Raw genomic sequence first — 21,731 nt, 5'->3', positions numbered from 1 at the left:
ATCTCCACTGTTTTACACCATGATGTCAACATCCCGCAAGAATTCCATGCTAAGAGAAAACTTGTATATTGCACAGTAGGTTGATAAAGGCAACGTGACCAAGCACAGCACAGCTAAGAAGTAAACACCAAATAACCAAGCTGCAGACATATCTCTTTCATTGCCAGATAGGACTGGCAGGGGAGGGGGTGTGCTGACTGAAATTTCAAGCACATCTCCTCTTTCTGGCCAGGAAGGGATAAGAGTTGAGGAGCCAACAAAATCAGTCTACGTATATGATACCCCTGTTACACAGGCGTTTTCAACGGCAGTTCAGTTGACCGTCAGTTGAACTGAACGGCAGTTAGCAGTGTTACACGGCAGCGCTAACTGCCGTTCAAATCTCAACGGCAGTTGAGTTCGACTGAGATCGGAGGTCCCAGTTGAACAGCCAACTGACAAGATGGCGTCCAACGGATAAAAAAAATTTCCCGTAGTAGATTGTCTTGGCTCGGTGTATTGCGGCAAACTAAGAAAACACTCCAAATAAAACTGGAGACGCATTAAACACAGGTTGACATAGCGCGTGCGTCAAGCAGTCGCAAACACACAAAAAAAATAACGACGACGACTAGCGAACCGACCCACATCGGATAGTCTTGGCTACGAGCCGACATCGTCACACAAATTTTTGCCCAAAAGCAAAAAAAAAAGGCACAAAATTTGTCGCTACAGGAAAGAATATGTACAAGACGATCATTTACTACACACAAAAAAATGTATACGCTGTTTTTCTTTACTTTCATTTTCGCTCTAGAGGCGACGTCACGTCGTTAGTGAGCTAACTGAACTGAACGCGAAGTGCTCGTGTAACAGCAAGCGAATCCAGTTGAAATCAACGTACTCAACTGAGGGTTAACTGAACTGCCGTTGAAAACGCTCGTGTAACACGGGTATGAGGCAATATACAATAAACACTTCCTCTTTTTCTTAGAACACCAGTTCTTACTATCCACCAATACACTCGCTCCAACTCACCCTGCCGTTGCCTCCGACGTCATGCGTGCCACCAGCCGTGGCAGCTGCTCCCCGTAGCGGTAGAGCTTGCGCACATTCCGCCGGGTCAGGGCGGCCGGGGCGGGAGAGGCGTCCGTCGACAGCTCCTCGTCCTCGTTGACCGTCGGCAGGATCTCCAGGCCCAAAGGGGGCAGCACTGGCGGGGAGGCATTCTCCTCCTCCCCACAGGCCGGCCCCGAGTCGGCAGCCACACCCGGCACATCTGCCGAGCTCTGTTCATCCCCACTGGCCGAGTCCTGGGGCAAGAGAGGGTAGCGGGGCTGATGGTGTTGGCGAGAGGCCGTTTGCTCAGTCATCAAAAAAAAAAAAACTAACGAACTAAATAAATAACGAAAAAAGCATAACCCACCAGTGTGTACCGCCAGCGTACACCAAGAAAAAGTGCGTGTTTGATATAGGAGAGGTCAAGGCCCAGGGCTTTACTGTTACTGAAAAAGAAAGCACTGGTTTTTCACTTATTTTATCGCGAGACCATAAGTAAACGTAGTTCCACAAAGATGTCCATTGTCAGATTTCCAGAGTACCATGAAAATCACGCCACGGCGCGGATTTCGAAATGGCAAAAGACCAAAGCTGACTAATTTTTTTAAAATAAACATTGCTCATGGAATATCCACACCACTCTGTCAACGCTGTAACCTGACTTCACGACAACGAAGATTCCGCTTTAGCGCAATGTTTTGCGGGTACCGTGAATTTCGTTGTAGGAGGACTCAACTGTACTTTACACTTTTCTACCTGCTCACTGTAACGAGGTCCAATTGTACAACTATTCCATGCTTCTCCACCAGCGTAATTCATCACCTTGCCACCGCTGCAAACCTGTGCGCAAAGTCAAAGGCAATGCCGAGCGAACCGTGGCCCGACTGACCTGTCCATCATCTCCTCCGGCTGCCGCCTCCGCAGCCGCCAGGGTCTCAGCGTGGCTCTTCTCAACGCACTCAACGTAGAGGTCCGACTGGAGGAACTTGGGGTAGGCCGACCGCTGCAGGAAGAGCTCAAACTCCCGCTGGGCCTGGTCGAAGAGCGAGACGTCCACGACGCCCTCCTTGATGCGCTCGGTGATCTTGGCGCGCAGATTGGGAGACACCTCCACCGTGTTGTTGCGGATGTAGTGCCGGTAGATGCTCTTCATGTACTGCACCATTTGTCGTTGAGGAGGAGGACCATGTTAGAGAAAATAAATAAACAAGCAGTCAAACAGGGCAAAGAGGAAAAGTTCTGACCCCCAGCCACAACCTCAGCTGCCCAGTCTAGCTGTGGTGGGAACGGGAATTCTTGTCATCAACTAAGGTATTTAAAAAATGTATAAAAACATATTTGGAAGAGAATCCTGTATAGTTTTGTGGCCTATACTCACTATAATATGTTTCTCACTACTGGCTTTGTTTCCATGTAAACGTCCTGCGGCATAAAATTTGTCACTGTCTTCTCTCTACTGCTACTTTATTTGTATTTTCTGATTGATGTATCAGATGATGTATTCAATTCATCACCTGATTGAATCCATCACCAATTATTTGGTGTCATTGATGTATTCAATTTATGCTTGTTTGCGTCATATTTTTGTTATATTATTTGGTGTCATTGTTTGTCCTGCATAGGCGCCGAAGGTGCGTGCTGCCGCCTGTATCGGGGAGCCAAGGCCTAGTTAGGCCTACCGCCTTTTGCTTTGGCTTCCCCTTTCATTTTGAAAGAAAATAAACACTCAGCCAAACCCAACCAAACCATCGCACATTCCTGTTAGTTACACAAATGTATGCTGCCACAGATGGAATAAATCTCTGCGATGCCCCGTTCCTTCATCAAGTCATAACATGCTGTTTACCTTCAGTAAACGTAAATCCCAAATAAAAAAGTATAATATAAAAAAATGACATGTTGTACACAAGTTTGGTACAACACGGATCAGTTGGTGCAAGCACCAAAATGTCACTTGCAAAACTTCCCTCAGGCATGTGAGGCAGCTAATATACGAAACTTTGAAAAGATTTGTACCAAAAACAAGATCCTGATGTGCTTTCTGGACATCTTATCAATCACTAGCACCGCTTTTATTGCTGGACTGTGCTGCTGTAAGTAGAAATACCATGCCTATCTGTATCACTGCAATCAATCATCCATGCAACGCACAGCCAGTATAGGACTGCTATCAGAAGAGAAGATGAGGGTCACTGGTGTCAGACTTCTCGAACTTGAAAAACGACAATCTTGAAGATGTGTACTTGATTTATGACAACTTGTATGTGTACTCGATTTATGGCGCCCTCTATGCGAAGAAGTGTGGAACAATGCAACCACAATTTCATGCTGCTGCACAAAGGATGCCACAAATCTGTGGCGTGACACTCAGGGCCACACCCCTTTGCTTGTTTTTCCTTCGTGTTACGCCACCACCACCACAGAACTGAGAGCATGACGTTAACAGCCGTTGCTGTAAAAAAAAAATCAGGCAAATCATTTACTGTGTGCCATCAAGTAGCGCCCTCTATGCAAAGAGTTGCAAACAATGCAACCACAATTTCATGCTGCTGCACAAAGGACGCCACAAATCTGTGGCATGACACACAGGGCCACTCCCCTTTGCTCGTTTTTCCTTCGTGTTACGCCACCACCACCACAGAACTGGGAAGCATGACGTTAACAGCCGTCGCTGTAAAAAAAAAATAAAGCAAAGGAGTGAGCAGGTCCCCCACCTGCAGCTGTGTGGAGGGCTCCAGGTTGGAGCGGAGTCCGTTGCAGGCGAACCAGAAGTAGAGGCCGTCCTTGCTGGCACCCTCCTGTGCCAGGAACTGCTCAAAGAGGCGCAGGCCATCGAGGTCCACTAGGAGGCTGCGCAGGTCGCACGCCCACCGCAGGGGACCCTCAGGGACACTGGTGCCAGTGGCCCCAGATGCACGGCTGCCACCACTACCACTCTCTGGACCAGCCATGACCGATCCACAGCCGGAGCCGCCCGGGGAATTGCCCATTTCCGCAAAGAAGGCCTGGACAACAGAGAAGGAAGCAGTGCGGCTTAGTCATTGCCACTCCCACAATTCTGTCAATGGCTATCAGACATGGGGGGAAAAAAAAAACGACACCTAACATGACAGAGGTCCCTAAAACCCCTGGAGAACCCGAAATAATAAAACAAGTTCTCATAATACGGAGCACATTAGTACGGGCCAGCACTTCTCAAACTGGATTCGAAGGAAGCCTAGAGTTTCTTGCACAGATTTTTGGGTACTGGGAGTACCTAAATCCATGCATGCCTCGACCAACTTTTCTTTTATTTTGGGACTGATCATATTGTAATGGCTCGTTGCAGACTTCTGCTATGCAACCATTACCACTTCGGCACAACATCTAAGAATGTGCATGCAACTTTTCAAACATTTTTTGAGACGTTGACAGCTGTTTTCACGAAGTCAGCGAGGTCAGCAACATTTGCAATCCCTGCTGGACAAAACAAGTAGGGCCATTTTGTGCTTAGAAGAAAGAATCAATTTTCGAAAATAGACATCGCACAGTTCTATGGTGCAGGACCTTCCTGCAGTCCGCCAAATCTGATAGTGAACAAGGTCTATACCTGCAGGCTTTTCTTTGCTTGCACATTAACCAAGACGGTACGGAAGCCAAGACATTCATGGTTCCTCAGCCTTTTCTGAAAGCCACTAGGATTCCATGAGGCTGAAAAGATTGAGAACCCCTGTACGACGTAGATGGATCAGTGGAAGTAAAAGAGGACAACTTTATACAAGAGATGAACGGTTAGGCACCGGTCCCGCTAGCTCGTTTCTCGGAGTTTGACGCTCACACACTGCCCCTAGGCCATGAAGAAAAAGCGTGTCCCCCACCCACCTTGCCGGGGTCCCAGGGGGGCCGTGGCGAGCGCTCGCGGTGCTGGAGGCTGTCGGCGCCGTCCGCGGGGTGGCGACCCCCGGGGTCGCCATCCCCCATCCTCCCTCAGGCGAGGGCCGCACCACCACTCCGCCCGTCGCCCCGCCACCACCAGAGGAGCAGCTCTACCGCCTGCCCCATCACGATGCTCGCCTCCAGGGGGAAAGGGAAGGAGAAGAGAAGAGGGTGGACGACACACCGCTCAGTCGAGCTTCACAATTTCACCAGCGCTGCGACGAGGAACAAAGACAGAGAAGGAAGGACAAGGACAAGCGCTACTAACTGAAAGTTCATTTGAAAAAACAGATTATATGCACACAACTGACAACCCAAAGCGCCTGCGCTTCCCGCAAAAAAGCACGCAAAAGAAAGTTGCGAATCTAGATACGAAATTTCACACTCATGTATGGTTACAGAAGGTGTGCTAACGCACGTGTCGCTGTTCTTGTGAATGTGATAGGCTTCACACAACTCCCTAGTCAGCTGATCTTGATGTCTAAATTTAATCTTAGCCCTGTTAAGCAGTGGAAAGCATGCTTTTTTATTAGACACCTTGGACACACCGGGTTTGTTCAGACGACAATCTCTGTAATGAAGGGACAGATTAGATGAAGGAGCACCATTCAAAGAAGTTTTATGCTGGCGTAAGCGTGTATTTATGCATTTCCCGGTTTGCCCAATGTAATTCTTGCCGCATTTAAAAGAGCGCTGGTGAAGTTGTGAAGATGTACCAACTAGCTCAAACCACGATTTTGCTCGACTCAGTCGAAAGAACAGCCGACACAAAGGCTTCATTTTTTTTTACTGCGACAGGGTGCCTTCTGGCATTAAGTATTATTTACACCTAAAGGAACATGCCAGATTCCTGCAAGAAGTCTAGCAACGTCCGGTAGTGTGGCCCAGAAATCCCTTTCAACAAACAAATGCGAACGAAGAGCACATGACGGCAGCTTAAAATTAGAAAAAATGTGGTCAGCCTCCACGATTACCAGTTCCTGTGGCCAGTGGCGACATAAAACCAAACAAGCAAACCGCTGAAACCAAATTGTTACATTGATGGAAAAACATCAGCCAAAAAACAGACGAACACAGGAAAACGAGAAAAAGTTAGGAAAGAGACTGGACTACCACAGTCCAGTGTTGGTAGTCGTCTCCTTCCTAACTTCGCGTTTTCCTGTGCTCGTCTGTTTTTTGGCTGGTTTTTCTCTATCAATGTTATGCACCAACTAGCCCAACAACATGTTTTACCAAATTGTTACCTTCATTAAAACCATTTGAATCACCCAGCCGATGCAGCTGCTGACCACTTTGGGCAACACCCATTCTGTGAACAAAATACTGTTCCAAAATCTAATATGTCAGCAAACATCAATAATAAATAAACATGCTGAGGCAGGAATAAAGTTGAGTGAAGCCACAAGACTTCATAGGTTCGATTCTGGGCCAGGTGAAATGCAAAAATTTGCTGCCATTCTAGCACACTTTGAAGAGCCTCTGGCATTTGGAATTAATCCAGTGTCCTCTACTATGCCAAACCACAATGCTATTTTGGCGCAAATGAACCCACTAATCATCATAATTTACTGAAAATAACAGACTCGACCAGCCAAAAGACGAATTTCCACTGGTTAGCTACAAAGTCAGACAAGATGTTTAACGGCCGCCTAAATAAACACTTAACGCTCGTATCAATGCCAGCAAATGGAATTTACTCAATGCTGTAGGAAACATTAGCAACCACTGGAAAAGCAAGCTAAGGTGATGTGCGGACCAACGTTTATAGATACTTTTTTAGTTCCATAACTCCTCCGCTGAAAGCGGGCGCTGCTTGTACCCGGGCGGTGAGAGGGCGCTGCAGTCGAGGTTTGCGCGGTCGCCGGCGCGCGCGCGCGGCCCCTCTCCCGCCGTTACTACTTAGCCCGTGCCCGCGTTTGTCGTTGGCTTTTTTTTTTGCCCATTTGTGTTCCTGTGCCCTCTGCGAACACGTGGTCCCCATCGTGCACTCAGAACAACAAACGCTGCTGGCCGTGAAGCAGCTTTCGAGCGCGACGATGCAACTTGCTTCGTGCCCGGCTGTACCAGCGGGTACAAGAGCAACTCGGAGAAACGCCATCCGGACGGAAGCAAGAGGAAATATCAAACTCATTGCATAAAATCAAACCGTTGAGGTGCTGTCCATTATAGACTTCCTACACAAGGGCGTCAGCTATATTCTGACAGCGAAGTTAAACCAAGACCCGCGGTAATTAGACTGGCACGTTGAAAAAGCCTAGAAATGCTCACATATATATATATATATATATATATTTATATATTTAGTCCAGAGATTTTTTGGCCTAGTGAGTTCATATGGAGGTGACGAAGACCACCCTACAGTGACGAAGTTCAGCCAATTATTTAGGCTGCTTTCTCGTTACACACCTGGTGAAGTAGCTGTGAAAGGAAACTGTGAGACGGGAACTGATCGCGTCTTACTTAGTGCCTTCAAAAGCCTCGGAGAAAAGCGTCGCGACGCATTCATCCAGAAAAAGGCTAGAAAGAACAGATCTGGCAGGAGCTGATGGCGATACCTTTCAGGGACCTCTATAATGCCTCTCTAATGCCTCCAACGACCACAGATTCCATCACCAGAAGAAACAGCCCTCTACTATTTGGCAGGCTACGTGGCTTTCAAAAATAAAAATAAAGCGAAATGTGAACTCTGCAAAGCGGACGCACTTGGCAGGCAGGATTCTCTGCCGCGTGAGGCTATGCTCATTATTGAGCGCGACTATGTCAGTGGCAGTTTCGCGTACCCTTCCAAAAAGATGTTTGCCTGTGTAAGCGCGGTAGAGGGTACTATAAAACAGGCTACAAAGGGCGAGTTGTTCGGCGACCTGTTTTGGAACGTGCTGGATTCTCTTGTAAAAAAAGGCACGTATGGTGTTGGTTGTCCAGAGCATGCTGAGGTGTTCACAGCTCAATTAATTTACTTTTATTTAGTGACGCGCATGCACTTCTTTGCGCGAGCAAAGTGCTTGGAAAATAGTAGCGCCGTTAGAGCTCAAAGAGAGCGAAAGAAGGCGATGCTTGTCTCACAAATTAGTTGACAGCAAATTTGTCAGCAACGATGTTTAGTGGGTTTCTGAATAAAATTTTTCTATTTAAATGCCAAGGGCCTTGAGTTGCTCTTGCATTTCGCCTACACCGGTATTAAACTCGCGGCTTTCGGGAAAGCAGCCGCGGGCCGTAGCCACTGAGACAGCGGCGGGTTTTATTTGCACCAGTATTGCTGTAATAAAACGTAAAAGTAATTTTGTGCGAAATGCGAAACACAACAGCCAGTCGCGAAAAACTGGTTCATCTCAAGGTTAGGTTCATCTCACGAGAAGCAGAATCGAAGCATGCATTTCGTCATTGCCCGTACAAAACGGCCGCTTGTGACACTGCTCAGAATACCGCCCTTAAGTTCGCAAACGCGCTAAGCACACATATGTTATGTAATACCTCCGGGCAAGAGCCGCAAACAAAAAACAGCAGTCGCGCAGCGATGATTCGAATGCGAGTGCTCGTGCAAAACGCTGCACGCTAGCAGACGACTCTCGCTCTCCTAGCTCAACCCGCAATTGCAGCGCCGCGGTGGCGGGGACGGCGACAGGCCGCCTGCTCCCTACGGGCGCTGCGAGGAGTTATGGAACTAAAAAAGTATCTATAAACGTTGGTGCGGACCGCACACATGCCTGTTATTCCACAAACTCAACTACAAAGTATGTGCAGTGCCTCTTACTGCAATGTCTCCTTGTGCAAACACCTTTGCACGGTCTCCTCCCTCAAGTAGAAAATTTATGATTGTCTTTCAATCAAAAGAAAGCTAGAACATAAAAACTGTGCAGTAAGAGCTGAAACAGATGACTAGCTTGAAGACACCTAACTCAGCAGCATTAGAGTACCACAGGCATCTTGGGGGAAAAACCGAGAAGAGAGAACAAATGTGGCATGTAATACCTCACTTCCCTCACGTCATTCATGCCAATCTACTATGTGCCACGTCTTCCAAACTGATGAGCTAAACTACTACTAAAAAAAAAACAAGTAACATAGAATATTGGGCCAGTTTGTAATACCCTGTCAAACACCGCGCACAAAAAGACAACACTAAGAAAGAACAAGACGAACAGTAGCGCACTTTGCACACTCGTGCTCGTCTCGTCCTCTCTCACTGTTCCCTCTTTTCGTGCGCGGTGTTTCACTCTAAAAGCAATTCCACACACGTTTGTAACCCAAACGCCAACACCGAATGTAACAATAACGGTCCTTTACATGGCAAAGCTGAAGCGAAGGACACAACACACACCACAGCAGAGCGCTCTGGACTGATCTCAACCAACTTATGCTTGTGCACTGACACCGTGTAGCCAGTGAGTGTTTTACAATTCGGCACCCTCAAAAAAGTGACTACCATGGTTGAAAAACTTGAGTGAATGTACTATTGGCCGCAGAAGTTTGCGGTATTCATGTCCTTGCAAATTTTTTTAAAAATTATTGCGTTGCCTCGCGACATAGCCTCCTGGTAATGTTATCAGCTGTTGGAGCATGTGCGTTCCAACACACCTGCCGACATTTCAGGCGACTGGCTTGCGCGACTGCTTAGAAGTAAATTTTTTTCTGTGCACATCTCCACTCTGCAAACATTTGTGGCTGACAGTACACTGTTACCATGGCAGAGGTGGCACTTTTCCCATATATAAGGCTGCACTGAGTGCATTCGGAAGTATTTTGATACCACTTCACACCCAGTTTTTGAAAGCAACATTCACAACCACAGATAAAGACTGACACACAAGCTCAACACAAAACTTATCATGAACTTGTTTTTTAGGTCATGAATGTGCTGAATACAAGTACATGTTAGCACAAGAATTTCTCACCGAGAGGTACATGTAGCAGCTAAATAGTAACGGGGAGGAAAAAAAAGACCAATTTTAAAAACATGACCTTAACTGGTAAACAGGAAAACATGCTCACATTCTCTCGAACTGTAGCAGCTGTCCTCAATCAGCTATGGCCTCGACACTAACTTCCAAAATGCACCTTAGCTGAACAACCTTCCTGTGCCAGGTGAGAAGCATGCATATAGTGATAGAGCCAAAGCCCGAGTCGCCTCCCGTCTTCCCGGCGTTCAAAACCTCCTTCCCACAACCGCAGAGAGGATGGACCAATCAGAATTAGGTATTCCGCATGATGCAAGATCCCTCCCCACCAAAAGAAAATAAATATAAAAACCACAGCTAACGTGCGCGTTCGGCCCTGTCAACACGTATTACACGCTCGGGCGATCATCCCCGACCGCGCCGGGTGAAAAAACGGTAAAACACGACGTACCCGCACTTCCCGAGATCTCGAGAAGTGTTTCGCAGCGACCGGTACAACATGGCCAATGGAGGTGGCGGCCCTCTTTTTGAGCGGAGCAGCGACTGCTCGCAGTTTACGCGCACCATCTGAGCGCTCGTTTGGTCACTACTTCTACATGCAAAGCATTGTTGCAACTGAGAAGACATCGACCGAGCTCACAGGCGTCGAATGTTTAGCGTGCCGGCAGGCACAAAAGACTCGACACCTGCTAGCGAAAGCCTGTAGGCGCTAATGTAGTCGCCCCTGGCGGGCTTGTAAGCGATAAACGATGATGGGAGCTGTTATTCCGAACGACTGTGTACGTTCATCCCGTCACAGACTGCAACGCGAGCGCGATAATACACCGACGGCTCTCAGAAAAACGAAGCACGCAGTAGTCCACGCTGTCTTATTCACCGCAAATCGCGGTACGGCCGCTCCGGTATTGCACGAACTCCCCTTCAATACGGGCGCGTCGTTACTCAAAATTCGATTCAATCCCGGAGCCAACGTCGAACGCGCAGACGACAAGGACCACCCACACACGCGGTTCTCCGCGTCGTCTGCTACGCGACATGGCCGCAGGCACTTTTGTTGTCCCACTACACGAGATGTAACGATCGGTCGTTTAATCGCACTGCAGCGCAGACGCACACAACCCGAACAGTGTTTTTCCACAAACCGGAGATCGCCAGTTAATAACAAATCTACGACAGGTCGCGGGCACGTCAAATAATAATAAAAAAAGACCACGAAGCGCAGGCATTTTGATCTCATTACGCCGTTCCCTCGGGGCATGCTGTTCGCGGTTTCGTCGATGGCCCCGAGCTCGGGCCCTGGCTCGAAACCACTTGGCTTAGGGGTCGCGGTTTGGAGTGAAGGGTCCTCTCGAACGTTCCTTGGAGCGCAGCGAGTCCATTGTTAGCAGGGGCGGGAACAGAATCCGTTTAAGCAGAGGCTCTCCAGAGAAACCCGGCATTGTTTCGAGTGGTTACTGTTCGCTCCGTCGTGTGCTGCGTATTAACCGAACGACGAAAGCACTGAGTGGCGCAGCGTCTGATAATCAACCACGATCTCAAAACTTTGGTCGACTGCTTTCGTTTTAACGTTTTGCTTTAATCTCCTTTATGCACGCGTGGTAGAACAAAACCAAGGCTGAGCCAGCTATTTTGACCGAAGAACCAAACAAGAAAGGGTGGCTTCAGCCAATCTCAAGACTGTCTTGCTTACCGTGCCATGCCACCAAGGCAACAACAACAACAACAACCGTGCGCACGCGAATTCGATTTCGGTGCCAACCGCGATAAGTTAAGCATTCAGCGATGACAGCAGAACATTTCATAGATGCCCGTGTCCGGCTGTGCTTATTACCAACGCTGTAGCATCACCATCTGTTAACAGACTGCTAGGAGTTGCGCATACGAATAAGATTATGACGGTAAATGCGCTGTGGCAAGCTAAATAGCAGCGAATATCAAACAGTTCTGAACGAAAACAATGAAAAAAAAAGTCGGTGGGAATCGTGGCTCCCTGGGCAAAAATTTGGCACATATGCCCCAAAGACGAAAAAATTTGGCACATATGCCACAAAGACTAAGCATCTGCTGTTGAGTAACCTCATACTAGCAGTTTAAAGACGTAAGCTTACCAAGATACACGAAAGTTCATTAACACTGACCATTCATAGTACGCTGGCGCTCCGTGAACACCCCCCCTTCCCCTCAGTACCTCTCCTTTCAGCACACCAATTTTGGATGAGCAGAGTCGCAATTTTTTTTTTTTTTCTCAACAAACTATTTGTCCCTGCACTGGCAAAACTTGACGTAGTAAGGCAAGCGATATAAAGCAGATCAAAGCCTAAACAGGGGACTGTAGCAAAACAAGCATGAACCAGATCCTCCCGAGTCTGTAGCGTGCACCTCTCAACAGTCCCAAACAAAAGCAACAACAAATGCACGTCAGGGTAGGCGTCAGACGGAATCCAAGAAGTTGTCAAGCGATGTCTCGCGTCCGTTCCTCGAGTCAGGACGTCCGTAAAACGGCGAAAAAGTCGACGCCGTAGGCCTAGCCGCGTATGAAGTTGTTACCGCAGCACTAGGCTCGCTTTGAGTGTCGCTGGTCAACTTTTGCTTTCGACTTTTACTTCGTGACAGCAAAGCGAGAAAAAGTTTTTGCACGAGCGAACAGCGGCACACAAAGTCGCCACGAACTACGCGCTCGTCCTCAACACAGGTGCAACTTCGGAAAGGATGCGTACTGCGTGCAGCTCAAGCTTGACACACGGCACCGCAGGATCGCTACTCACCGGTGTTCGTTGCTCGAGCCCTAGGAGTCCGCAAAAAAAAAAGTAAAGGTGCCGAAAACGAGCGCTAGGCCTAGCGCTTGCGGGGGCTTGCGCAGGCACTACGCGGCGTGACGATCAAAACTCGTTGCGTCGAAGACTTCGGAAGACACTGCCTGCGGCCTGGAACACGGGCCCGGAAGGATTACCCAAGTTCAAACGCAAATTCCGCACTGCGATTCCCGTCCCCCACCATCGCCGCACATGTCCACAGCCGCCATACTCCAACAGCGTCAACGTCACGAAAAAAAGGACCAATCGCAACGCCCTTTCACTGAACGTCACCTCTCACCTCGGCCAATCGTGAATTCCCTAGGGAACAAATATCGCCGGTGTCCGCAGTTTAAAATTTCTTAATGAGCGGCTATTGCTCGAGATTTCCTCTCGAAACGAGAGGGAGAATTATTTGAGTAATTACAGTGAGAGCACGATGCCTGTCACGAACCAATCAGGCCACCAAAGCTTTTCAAAACACGGAGAGCTCAGCGGCCCAACTCTTCCACGAAGGAAATGTGAGGAAACTACTCGCTAGGGATGTTTTTCACATAATACGTTCAGAACGACTTGAGCTTTCGTTCTCAAAACCAGTTCACTTAGTTCATTTGACGAAAAGCAGCGGTTTCCGCAAAAGATTAAAGGGATAAGTGCCTGCAAACATGCACCACGTGTGAAGGTCCGCCAGTCTCTTTTTTCCTGCGTGTCTGCGTTTGCCGCCGACATAGTTTGCTTTATATTTTATTTCTTAGTTTAATAGCACGTGGTTTGGCAGACGCGCGAAAGAAAAAAAGCGCGCGCACGTGTTTAACAGGCGGCAAAAATGAGCAGCCGGCGCCAAAGAGAAGGCCATAGCTGGCGAATCTGATTACGATTAAAGCTCTGCCCCTGCAAACCCGCTTGCCACCAGAGAAGCCGCTTGAGAGAGCGGCCCGCCTGGTTTTCATGCATTTTTTTTTATTCCTCGTCGTTGCGTTTGTTGACTGCCTGCGGGGATGGGCGGGCGGCCGTGCTTTGAAGATCAAAGGCAAGTCGCCGCCACCGTTTCACACGCTCCGCGGCCCACAAGAGAACAACCCAAGCAAGCAAAGCAAAAAAGAGCGCAAAAGTCGAGACGACCGCTCTCAACGACGCCTAGCGGCGACAACCCTCCTCGTCGTGCAAGTGCAGGCGTGGAGGGTCTACAATTTCGTTTTTAGTTGTCTTCAGACGTGAAGTTCCGACGAGACAACGAAATTACAATTACATATGCGCCAGCTTAAAACTTAAGTGTATGTTTTTATATAGCACGCTCGTTTAGGCTCTTTGGTGAGATCTAATATGTAAGAACTTTTCGATCTTAGTTTAAAATTGTTTAAAACGGTTGAATATATCAACAAGTTGCGATCGCGACGATCTAGTTTGCATTGTCAAGGCAAGAAAAATTATGGAAACCAAGCGCCCACGACGGCATCAACATTAACTCGAAGACACTACGCTCAGTAGCAGACGACAACGGGCCTTGCTAGCCTTGCTACACCGTTAATAATCCTTTTTATTCTGTTCATCCTCCTCGTTCGATAACGCTGATACGGTCCTGAGGGTACGAACAGCACCGTTTCGCGCAATAGAAGTAGGAAAAGCTTATCAACCCGGATCCGACCTTTCGACTTGGCTTTTAACGGTAGCCGCTTCGTCTGTTCTCCACGCCGCCGCGCAGCGCCACGACCGCTCCCACCGCGCCACGTAAACATGGCACTTTCGCGGATCACAGTCGAATTTTTCTACGATGTCATCTCTCCTTACTCCTACCTCGCGTTTGAGACTCTAATCCGCTACAGGACGCCATGGAACTTGGATCTGAAGCTGAAGCCTTTCTTCCTGGGAGGCGTCATGAAAGAGGCTAACAACAAGCCGCCGGCCTTCGTACCCAACAAGGGCGCTTACATGATGGCGGACATCCGCCGGCTCTCTCCGTACTACGGCGTGCCGATCAAGGTACCCGACTTCTTCATCGAGTTCATAACGACCAAATCGACCATTAAGCCGCAGCGCTTCCTCGTCGCGCTCGACCTGAAGCACCCGCAGTACTTGGAAGAAGCGTCGCGGGGCTTCTGGAAGCGGTTCTACCAGGACAACAAGGACATCGCTGAGGAGGACAGCATCGTGGAGGTTGGTCGCGCGATTGGCATGAACGACAAGGCGCTTAAAGAGGCTCTCGCCATGATCAAGGAGGATAGCGTCAAGAAGGTGTTGGTTGAAAACACCAGGCGCGCTGTTGACGATTACGGCGCGTTCGGCGCGCCCACCATAGTCGCGCACGTTGGGGGCAAACCGGAGGTGTTCTTCGGCAGTGACAGGTTCGAGCTGCTGGCTCATGTCATGGGAAAGAAGTGGCTCGGACCGAAACCGGCCGAGGCCAAGCTGTGATGTGCGACACCTGTGAGGTGCTGCAGTGGTTTACGCTTGAGCATGCGCTGTGAGGTTCAGGACAGGTGGGAACTCGGCGCATGCGCATTGCCTGATTTAGCGTACCCTTCAGGAGATTAATGCATTTCAGGTCTTTTTACTTATGGGTGCACGGCATTTGTATTTTGCCGTACACTCCTTCAGAGTTGATGTTTGAGAAAAGCGTGGGATACCACACATCCCCGTTTTCCACTTTTGATTGCTTCTTCAGTTCAATATGAAGTGCTCCTATAGTTGTTTCACATAATGGCTAAAGGTGATAGTCTTGTGTGTTCATCTTGGCATACATTTAATAACAGATTTTTGAGATTAAACAAGAAATTGCCAGCAGACAATTGCATCTTCGAGTATGATGTTGTTAGCATTAAATGCAAATGCAATACAAATTAGCTTCACATGCAAAATTTTGAACGAGTGACTTCATGTGATAATGTTGAAGCTCGTCTGCTAAGTTTGCTGGGTTGCTCAGCTTCATCAGGGAAGGACTGCAGCACTATATTGTATATCACTATTTTTGTACCGTTGTTGTTGAAATACACACCTTGAAGTAGCCTTTATGTTGAAGTTTATCAGTATGATATGGGCAAGGTTAGTGGGGCATAGAGTTGCCGTGGCATCCAGCCTTTTTATACGAGAACAGTTTTCAACAATTTGCATAACTATTGAAAACTGTTCTCTCATACCACAAATTAAAATACCATGACAATGTGTTTAAAACAACAATGAACTGTTACGAATACGTTTTGTGCAATGCGATTATTTCCTGCCGACTGACACATTTCGCTACACTGTCTCGCAACTTGTTCAGAGCAGAGCAGAAGTTAGAGGGCGGTAGGTTTCAGACCCATTCAGTTTTCAGACATTTAACCGAAAACGAGGCTTTCATAAGCCATAAAAAGACAAAAAATACAGGTTTTGCCAGTACTGGTCAACTTTTTGAGTAAACTCTGTGCGTCGACACATTTTTTCTTGTTCGCAGATCAGAGGTTGGGCTATGCACCATTTGATTCTAAAAAGAGATTAGGGACTCCTTTTTTAGTGCAGATGTCACCAGCTTGAGTAGTGATGGGAACGGTTTTAAAAACAATTTTGTGTGCAATAAATGAGTCTTTGCTGCCGGACAAACATCAACGTAGCCGTAAAGAGATACTGAATCAGATTTTATTATGAATAAAAATTGGAGTCATTGTTGTCTTTGGCACCCGTTAAAGTTTAAGACTTCAATATAAAAAATTAGTCGTAGCATTTACAAGCAAAAAAAAAACTCTTAAAAGGTTTGACTGTGACTGCAAGAGATTTATAACAAGACTGAACCACTGAGAAAGTACAATGGTACAACCACCAGTCCAACTAGATGCATCATCCCTACCACAACAGGCAAAGAAGTTTCTGCAGAATCATCTTGCCTAACCCCTTCTTTTTTTTTTTTTTATAAAGAATGCAAGGTAGAAACACATTGAATCTACACACGACTTAAATGCGTAGGTTTTATTAAAACCCTATATTAAAGCATTAACGTGATTTAAAAAACATTTTCAGTAAAATCGGACTGATGATATCGATCGGAGCCCAGCAACCATTTTTTGCCGGTAGCAGTACTGCACATATCCATTCCGTTAATGCACAAACTTCCAGTTTGGTCTGTTGGCTCGTCTGAAAGTATTTTAAACATTATTTGCTTCAAAGAATCTCGGAATGCGACCTGAAAGGCAACATACCCCCAAGGGAGAATGACGAATAGTTTGCGTAGTGTCAATACTTAACCCATTAGGGACCAAGAAAAATCTAGCAGAGGGATTTTCTTCATTTTTAGCACATAATACTCTCATATAAAGAAAAAGAGATTGCTGAAATTTCGTCACGATTGCTTTATTCCTTCCAGAGGTTACACAGGTGTACTTTTTATAGTACACTGGGTCTTCCCCATAGCACATGTGGCTACTTCACTGCATTCCCATTGGTGGCGTGAATTTTGTTATTATGTCTGCGATTTTTACGCAGGGTGATCTAACACTTCTTGCAGGCCCTCATGAATATTTTCTGGCTATACTGGCACCGCAGTTATCCTACTTTGCACGGAAAGCTTTCTCCTTTTCAAAGAAGCATCAGATACGATTGAGCCAGAGTGTCTGCGAACCGCTGGTTACTGCATGTCAAGGTGTAGATAATAATGAGTAACGTTCTTACCAAAGCAAAAATAGTCAGCAGGCTCGTCTCTAGCAATTTGGTAGATTGTTCAGGCTTTCACAATTGCAAAGTTGAGCTTTGATGTTAACAACCACTATCACTTTTTGTCCCTGATGCTCATATACTGGCAGTAGACGCTTTGATGCGAAAGGTCAACACCTGCCATACCACTGTTGTAAAAGGAAAAGAGTTTTGGCTTTAAAAAAATCTGTTTTTCTTGTGCTGTAGGCAACCACCACTCTACAAAACACGTAGGCTCACTGCTGTTATAGTTGCAAGCCTTAGTTACTATACTGTTGATCGTAGACTTCAATAAAGTCATGTAACCTATACTACTGAAGCAAGAATCGATGTTTCATGGCTGCTTCTATTTCATCGCTTTCTTTGGCCCGAGTGGACACTTCCTAAACCTGTTTTGGCGAACGGTTCCTCTAGCCCTAAATTCCTCCCAGTGGAGCGTTACAAGAATGTCTTGAGAGGTAAAAAATTTTTTAAAAAAAGATGAAATGGGCACTAAGGGTTTAAATCACCTCAGGTGATGACAGGACAACACACGCTTCCAAAAGTTTCATTTCTGAACTCAAGTACTTTGCGCAGACGGTGTGAATGGCATAACAGTAACTGTCTGCTCGGCAGAACCTTCAGTTCTTATAACCAAACTTTATTACAACCAATTAAAATCGTACCATCATCAAACTCAAGACCGCTAGCTGCAAGTACAGCAGCCTCCAAGGCCTTGCTGAGCAGACAAAGTGATTTTTTCCGAAAAATTGGAAGTAACTATAAGGTCTATGAACTGGAATAAATAGGCGCCGTTCTGCACACAGGAAGACACAGTGTACTATAGAAAGTACAGCAGTATATAAATCATCACAGAGCAAAAAATGCCAAAGGTGCGGGACATTCAAAGCATCCGTTGTTTACTTTCGTCTTTCGTGCTGCTCTATACTTGAAACTAGCGTAATATGTACATGAATGCGGCCGTGAGAAAATTATAAGCAAGCAACTACCGGTGCACTTCGTGGGAAACAAACATCCTGAAGTTTCACCACAGAAAGCTAACATACTGAGCAGAGGAAGTGCGCCAAATTAGTTAAGGTTGGTTGGCCAATCCCCTGTTGACAAAAGCATGCCCTACTTGAAAAGAAAATTGCAGTCTTTGGTGGTGAAATTATAAAAAAATTAAGTGTACTTTTAAAAGTACGCTGGGCGCTAATGGGTTAAAAAAAATATCGGAAGTTTGGTTTGGTTTATTAAGGTTTAACGTTCCAAAGCGACTCAGACTATGAGGGACGCCGTAGTGAAGGACTCTGGAAATTTCGACCACCTGGGGTTCCTTAACGTGCACTGACATCGCACAGTACACGGGCCCCTAGAATTTCGCCTCCATCGAAATTGCGCCGCCGCGGCTGGTATCGAACCCGTGTCTTTCAGGAAAGCAGCTGAGCGCCGTAACCACTAAGCCACCACTGCGGGTCAAAAATATATAAAGTGTTCATGTAAAAGGATTTGAACTGCTGTTCTATGTAAAAAATTGGAAGCGACACTTAGTTCCGCCTTAAAGGTGCGCTGAAGAGGAATCTGAACTCGTCTTTTTGCCGCGGGAACTCAATCTACACGTTCCGAGCATTCTTAGAAACTCCGATTTATTGCCCTGTGTGGCCGATTTTTCTAATTAAATCGAATTAACGCCCGGCTCCCACCTTTTTTTTTTAATTCTCCCTCGTACGGTGGGCGGAGTTGACCAACGCGGGGAGTGCCTTTCACCCAGTCCCGTGGCGGCTTGCCGCTCTGCCATCGGTGGAGTAATACGTAGTAGTCCGTAGAAGCAAATAGTCCGCGCATATTTTTATTTCTGTGGGCTTATTTTGCGGTTATATTATCTGCAAATGAAACTATTTATTCGCGGAAACCTAAAAAACAAAATGAAGCGAAAGCAAAGCCTCCATGGAGCTGGCTGAAAGACACTCCCCGCGTTGGTCGACTCCGCCCACCGTACGAGGGAGAATACAAAAAAAAAGGCAGGAGCCGGGCGTTAATTCCATTTAATTAGGGAAATCGGCCACACAGGGCAATAAGTCGCAGTTTCTAAGAATGCTCAGAACGTGTAGATCGAGTTCCCGCGGCAAGAAGACTAGTTCAGATTCCTCTTCAGTGCACCTTTAAGGGTATGATGCGATATCATTAATGGGTTAGAGCTCATATATGCGGAATTGGTCATGCTCGACATCCCACTTGTAGACCCCTGGCAGAGTCCTCATACTACTACTGTCTCAGTGGTGCAGCGGTTAAGCGATGCACCACAGCCCTGCGATGGCAGGTGCTGCCACTGGTGGGGCTTCCGCGAACTATTGGTTGCTCTTCCCGAGCAACCTCTTGTGACCAATCATTAACTGCCACCTGCCACAGTGGTCAATTTCATCATTATCCGGCAGGCAGGTTACACGCCACAAGGTCACGTGACATAGGTGGTCCACCTATGCTGCTTCTCCAGGGTGTTTTGTTCACACTGTCAGATTTTCTGCACAACAGGAGCCTTGGCATTGCCATATTGTTCACTGGACTGTTGTCATAGAGCCTTGGCATTGCCATATTGTTCACTGGACTGTTGTCATGGAGCCTTGGCATTGCCATATTGTTCACTGGACTGTTGTCATGGAGCCTTGGCATTGCCATATTGTTCACTGGACTGTTGTCATGGAGCCTTGGCATTGCCATATTGTTCACTGGACTGTTGTCATGGAGCCTTGGTATTGCCATATTTTTCACTGGACTGTTGTCATGGAGCCTTGGCATTGCCATATTGTTCACTGGACTGTTGTCATGGAGCCTTGGCATTGCCATATTGTTCACTGGACTGTTGTCATGGAGCCTTGGCATTGCCATATTGTTCACTGGACTGTTGTCATGGAGCCTTGGCATTGCCATATTGTTCACTGGACTGTTGTCATGGAGCCTTGGCATTGCCATATTGTTCACTGGACTGTTGTCATGGAGCCTTGGCATTGCCATATTGTTCACTGGACTGTTGTCATGGAGCCTTGGCATTGCCATATTGTTCACTGGACTGTTGTCATGGAGCCTTGGCATTGCCATATTGTTCACTGGACTGTTGTCATGGAGCCTTGGCATTGCCATATTGTTCACTGGACTGTTGTCATCTGCAGCCGGCTACCACTGTGGAAGCAGCAGCGGAATCAGACAGTTGAGGGATGAGGAGTTTCAATATCTCTCTTGCCCAATGCAAAGGACTATAACCTACCCAAGCAGCACAGTTAATTGGCCCAATATTGCAAAAGGATCGTTTCACTCTGGGTCCTTTGTAGGCCCAGCCTTTGACAATACATTTCCAATTCTGGGCCAATTTACCTCGGTAGCAAATGCATGAAACTGTGAAGCCAGCGTCCAAAATCGATAAACAGAGTTTTATTTGCACCATGATCCATGCCTCAAAACCATGCTGGGGACAGCCGCGACAGGAGCAGGGTCAGCAACTTTGGTGATGCTGTCGACAGGTGCTGCTGGCGACCTCTGGTGCCAGCAAGAAGACTCTTCCCAGCACCCCTCGTTTTTATTTTCAAACACCCCACCGTGTTCTTTTTTTTTGGATGCCACAGCAACTCACAAACTTGCTCCACGACACGGGCAACCACCATTACAAGCCACCAATAAACGGGACACACATCAGCTTAGAAAAAAAAAAAACGTAGACTGCACTAAACCTCAGGCAGGCGTTCTGTACTTGCTACATTGGACTACTGTACATGCCACGATCCATCAATGCAATTATCTTGCCTTCAGTGACAATCTGCCTTTGCACCAGTGTTCCTCGCACTAAATGCGGGACCTTTCCATATTTAATTTGCATTATTTCAAAACATGAATAGAGAAAGTTGCCCCGGCACATTACTGGCTGCCTGTTCAGAAAAAAAAAGTGTGCCTTCCCAAGTTTTGAAGTGCAAGAATCCGAAATCCCTCGCATGAAAAAGCCGGCTGCAAGAGATGCGGTATATTACAGTTATGCTGTTGCAGTACCTGGCATTTTTTTTTCAGAATAGAGACATTGCAAGAACTAGGTTTTCCGATTTTCCATCTTCCTAGATTTATAGAATGTAGACGTTCCACCTAGAATACACGTTTTCCCCGCTGGGAGGTGAATCTTTGGAATCTGCCTTCTGCCATACCTCTGCATACACGTACACACACACATAAAAAAAAAATTCAATAATAATAATGATAACAGTCTTCAAATGCGCGTGGGAAAGAGGAACACTTCCACTAAGACTGTACACGAGTTGTCAACCGGCCACCCCAAAAGATCCCCACACTACGACCACCGTAGTTCCATTCACTCAGTGAAGAAGAAAAAAAAAAGAACAGGCATGAACAGAATTTACACGCTGCTCCCAAAGCAAGAAATCGTCGATGACACAAGCCTACGCAACAAAGCGGC

The 21,731-nt window shown here is 47.0% G+C and overlaps 1 protein-coding gene and 1 pseudogene across 2 annotated transcripts in view; one reads left to right on the top strand and one right to left on the bottom strand.

The window, feature by feature from the left end:
- LOC149348557 (axin-1-like) overlaps nt 1–12,875 on the bottom strand; it is a 38,578-nt gene extending 25,703 nt beyond the window's left edge. Inside the window, exons 1-5 of one of the 2 annotated variants that reach the window (XM_089588181.1) lie at nt 12,614–12,875; nt 4,900–5,091; nt 3,753–4,043; nt 1,928–2,194; nt 1,018–1,292 (exon numbers count right to left, since the gene is read on the bottom strand). In XM_089588181.1, coding sequence (XP_089444307.1) covers nt 1,018–1,292; nt 1,928–2,194; nt 3,753–4,043; nt 4,900–4,998 — 932 coding nt within the window. In that variant the 5' untranslated portion in view covers nt 4,999–5,091; nt 12,614–12,875. The remainder of the gene's footprint in view (nt 1–1,017; nt 1,293–1,927; nt 2,195–3,752; nt 4,044–4,899; nt 5,092–12,613) is intronic. The other variant, XM_089588182.1, reaches the window with a different exon arrangement.
- A 1,436-nt stretch (nt 12,876–14,311) lies between these two features.
- Nucleotides 14,312–15,643, top strand: LOC149348556 (glutathione S-transferase kappa 1 pseudogene; annotated as a pseudogene).
- The last annotated feature ends 6,088 nt before the right edge of the window (nt 15,644–21,731 follow it).

Source organism: Amblyomma mixtum, chromosome 4 (genome assembly GCF_055824585.1).
Source record: "Amblyomma mixtum isolate Tamu chromosome 4, ASM5582458v1, whole genome shotgun sequence".
Lineage (NCBI taxonomy): Eukaryota > Metazoa > Arthropoda > Arachnida > Ixodida > Ixodidae > Amblyomma > Amblyomma mixtum.
The sequence above is the reverse complement of the archived record's forward strand: the minus strand, read 5'-3'. Positions and strand labels throughout refer to the sequence as shown.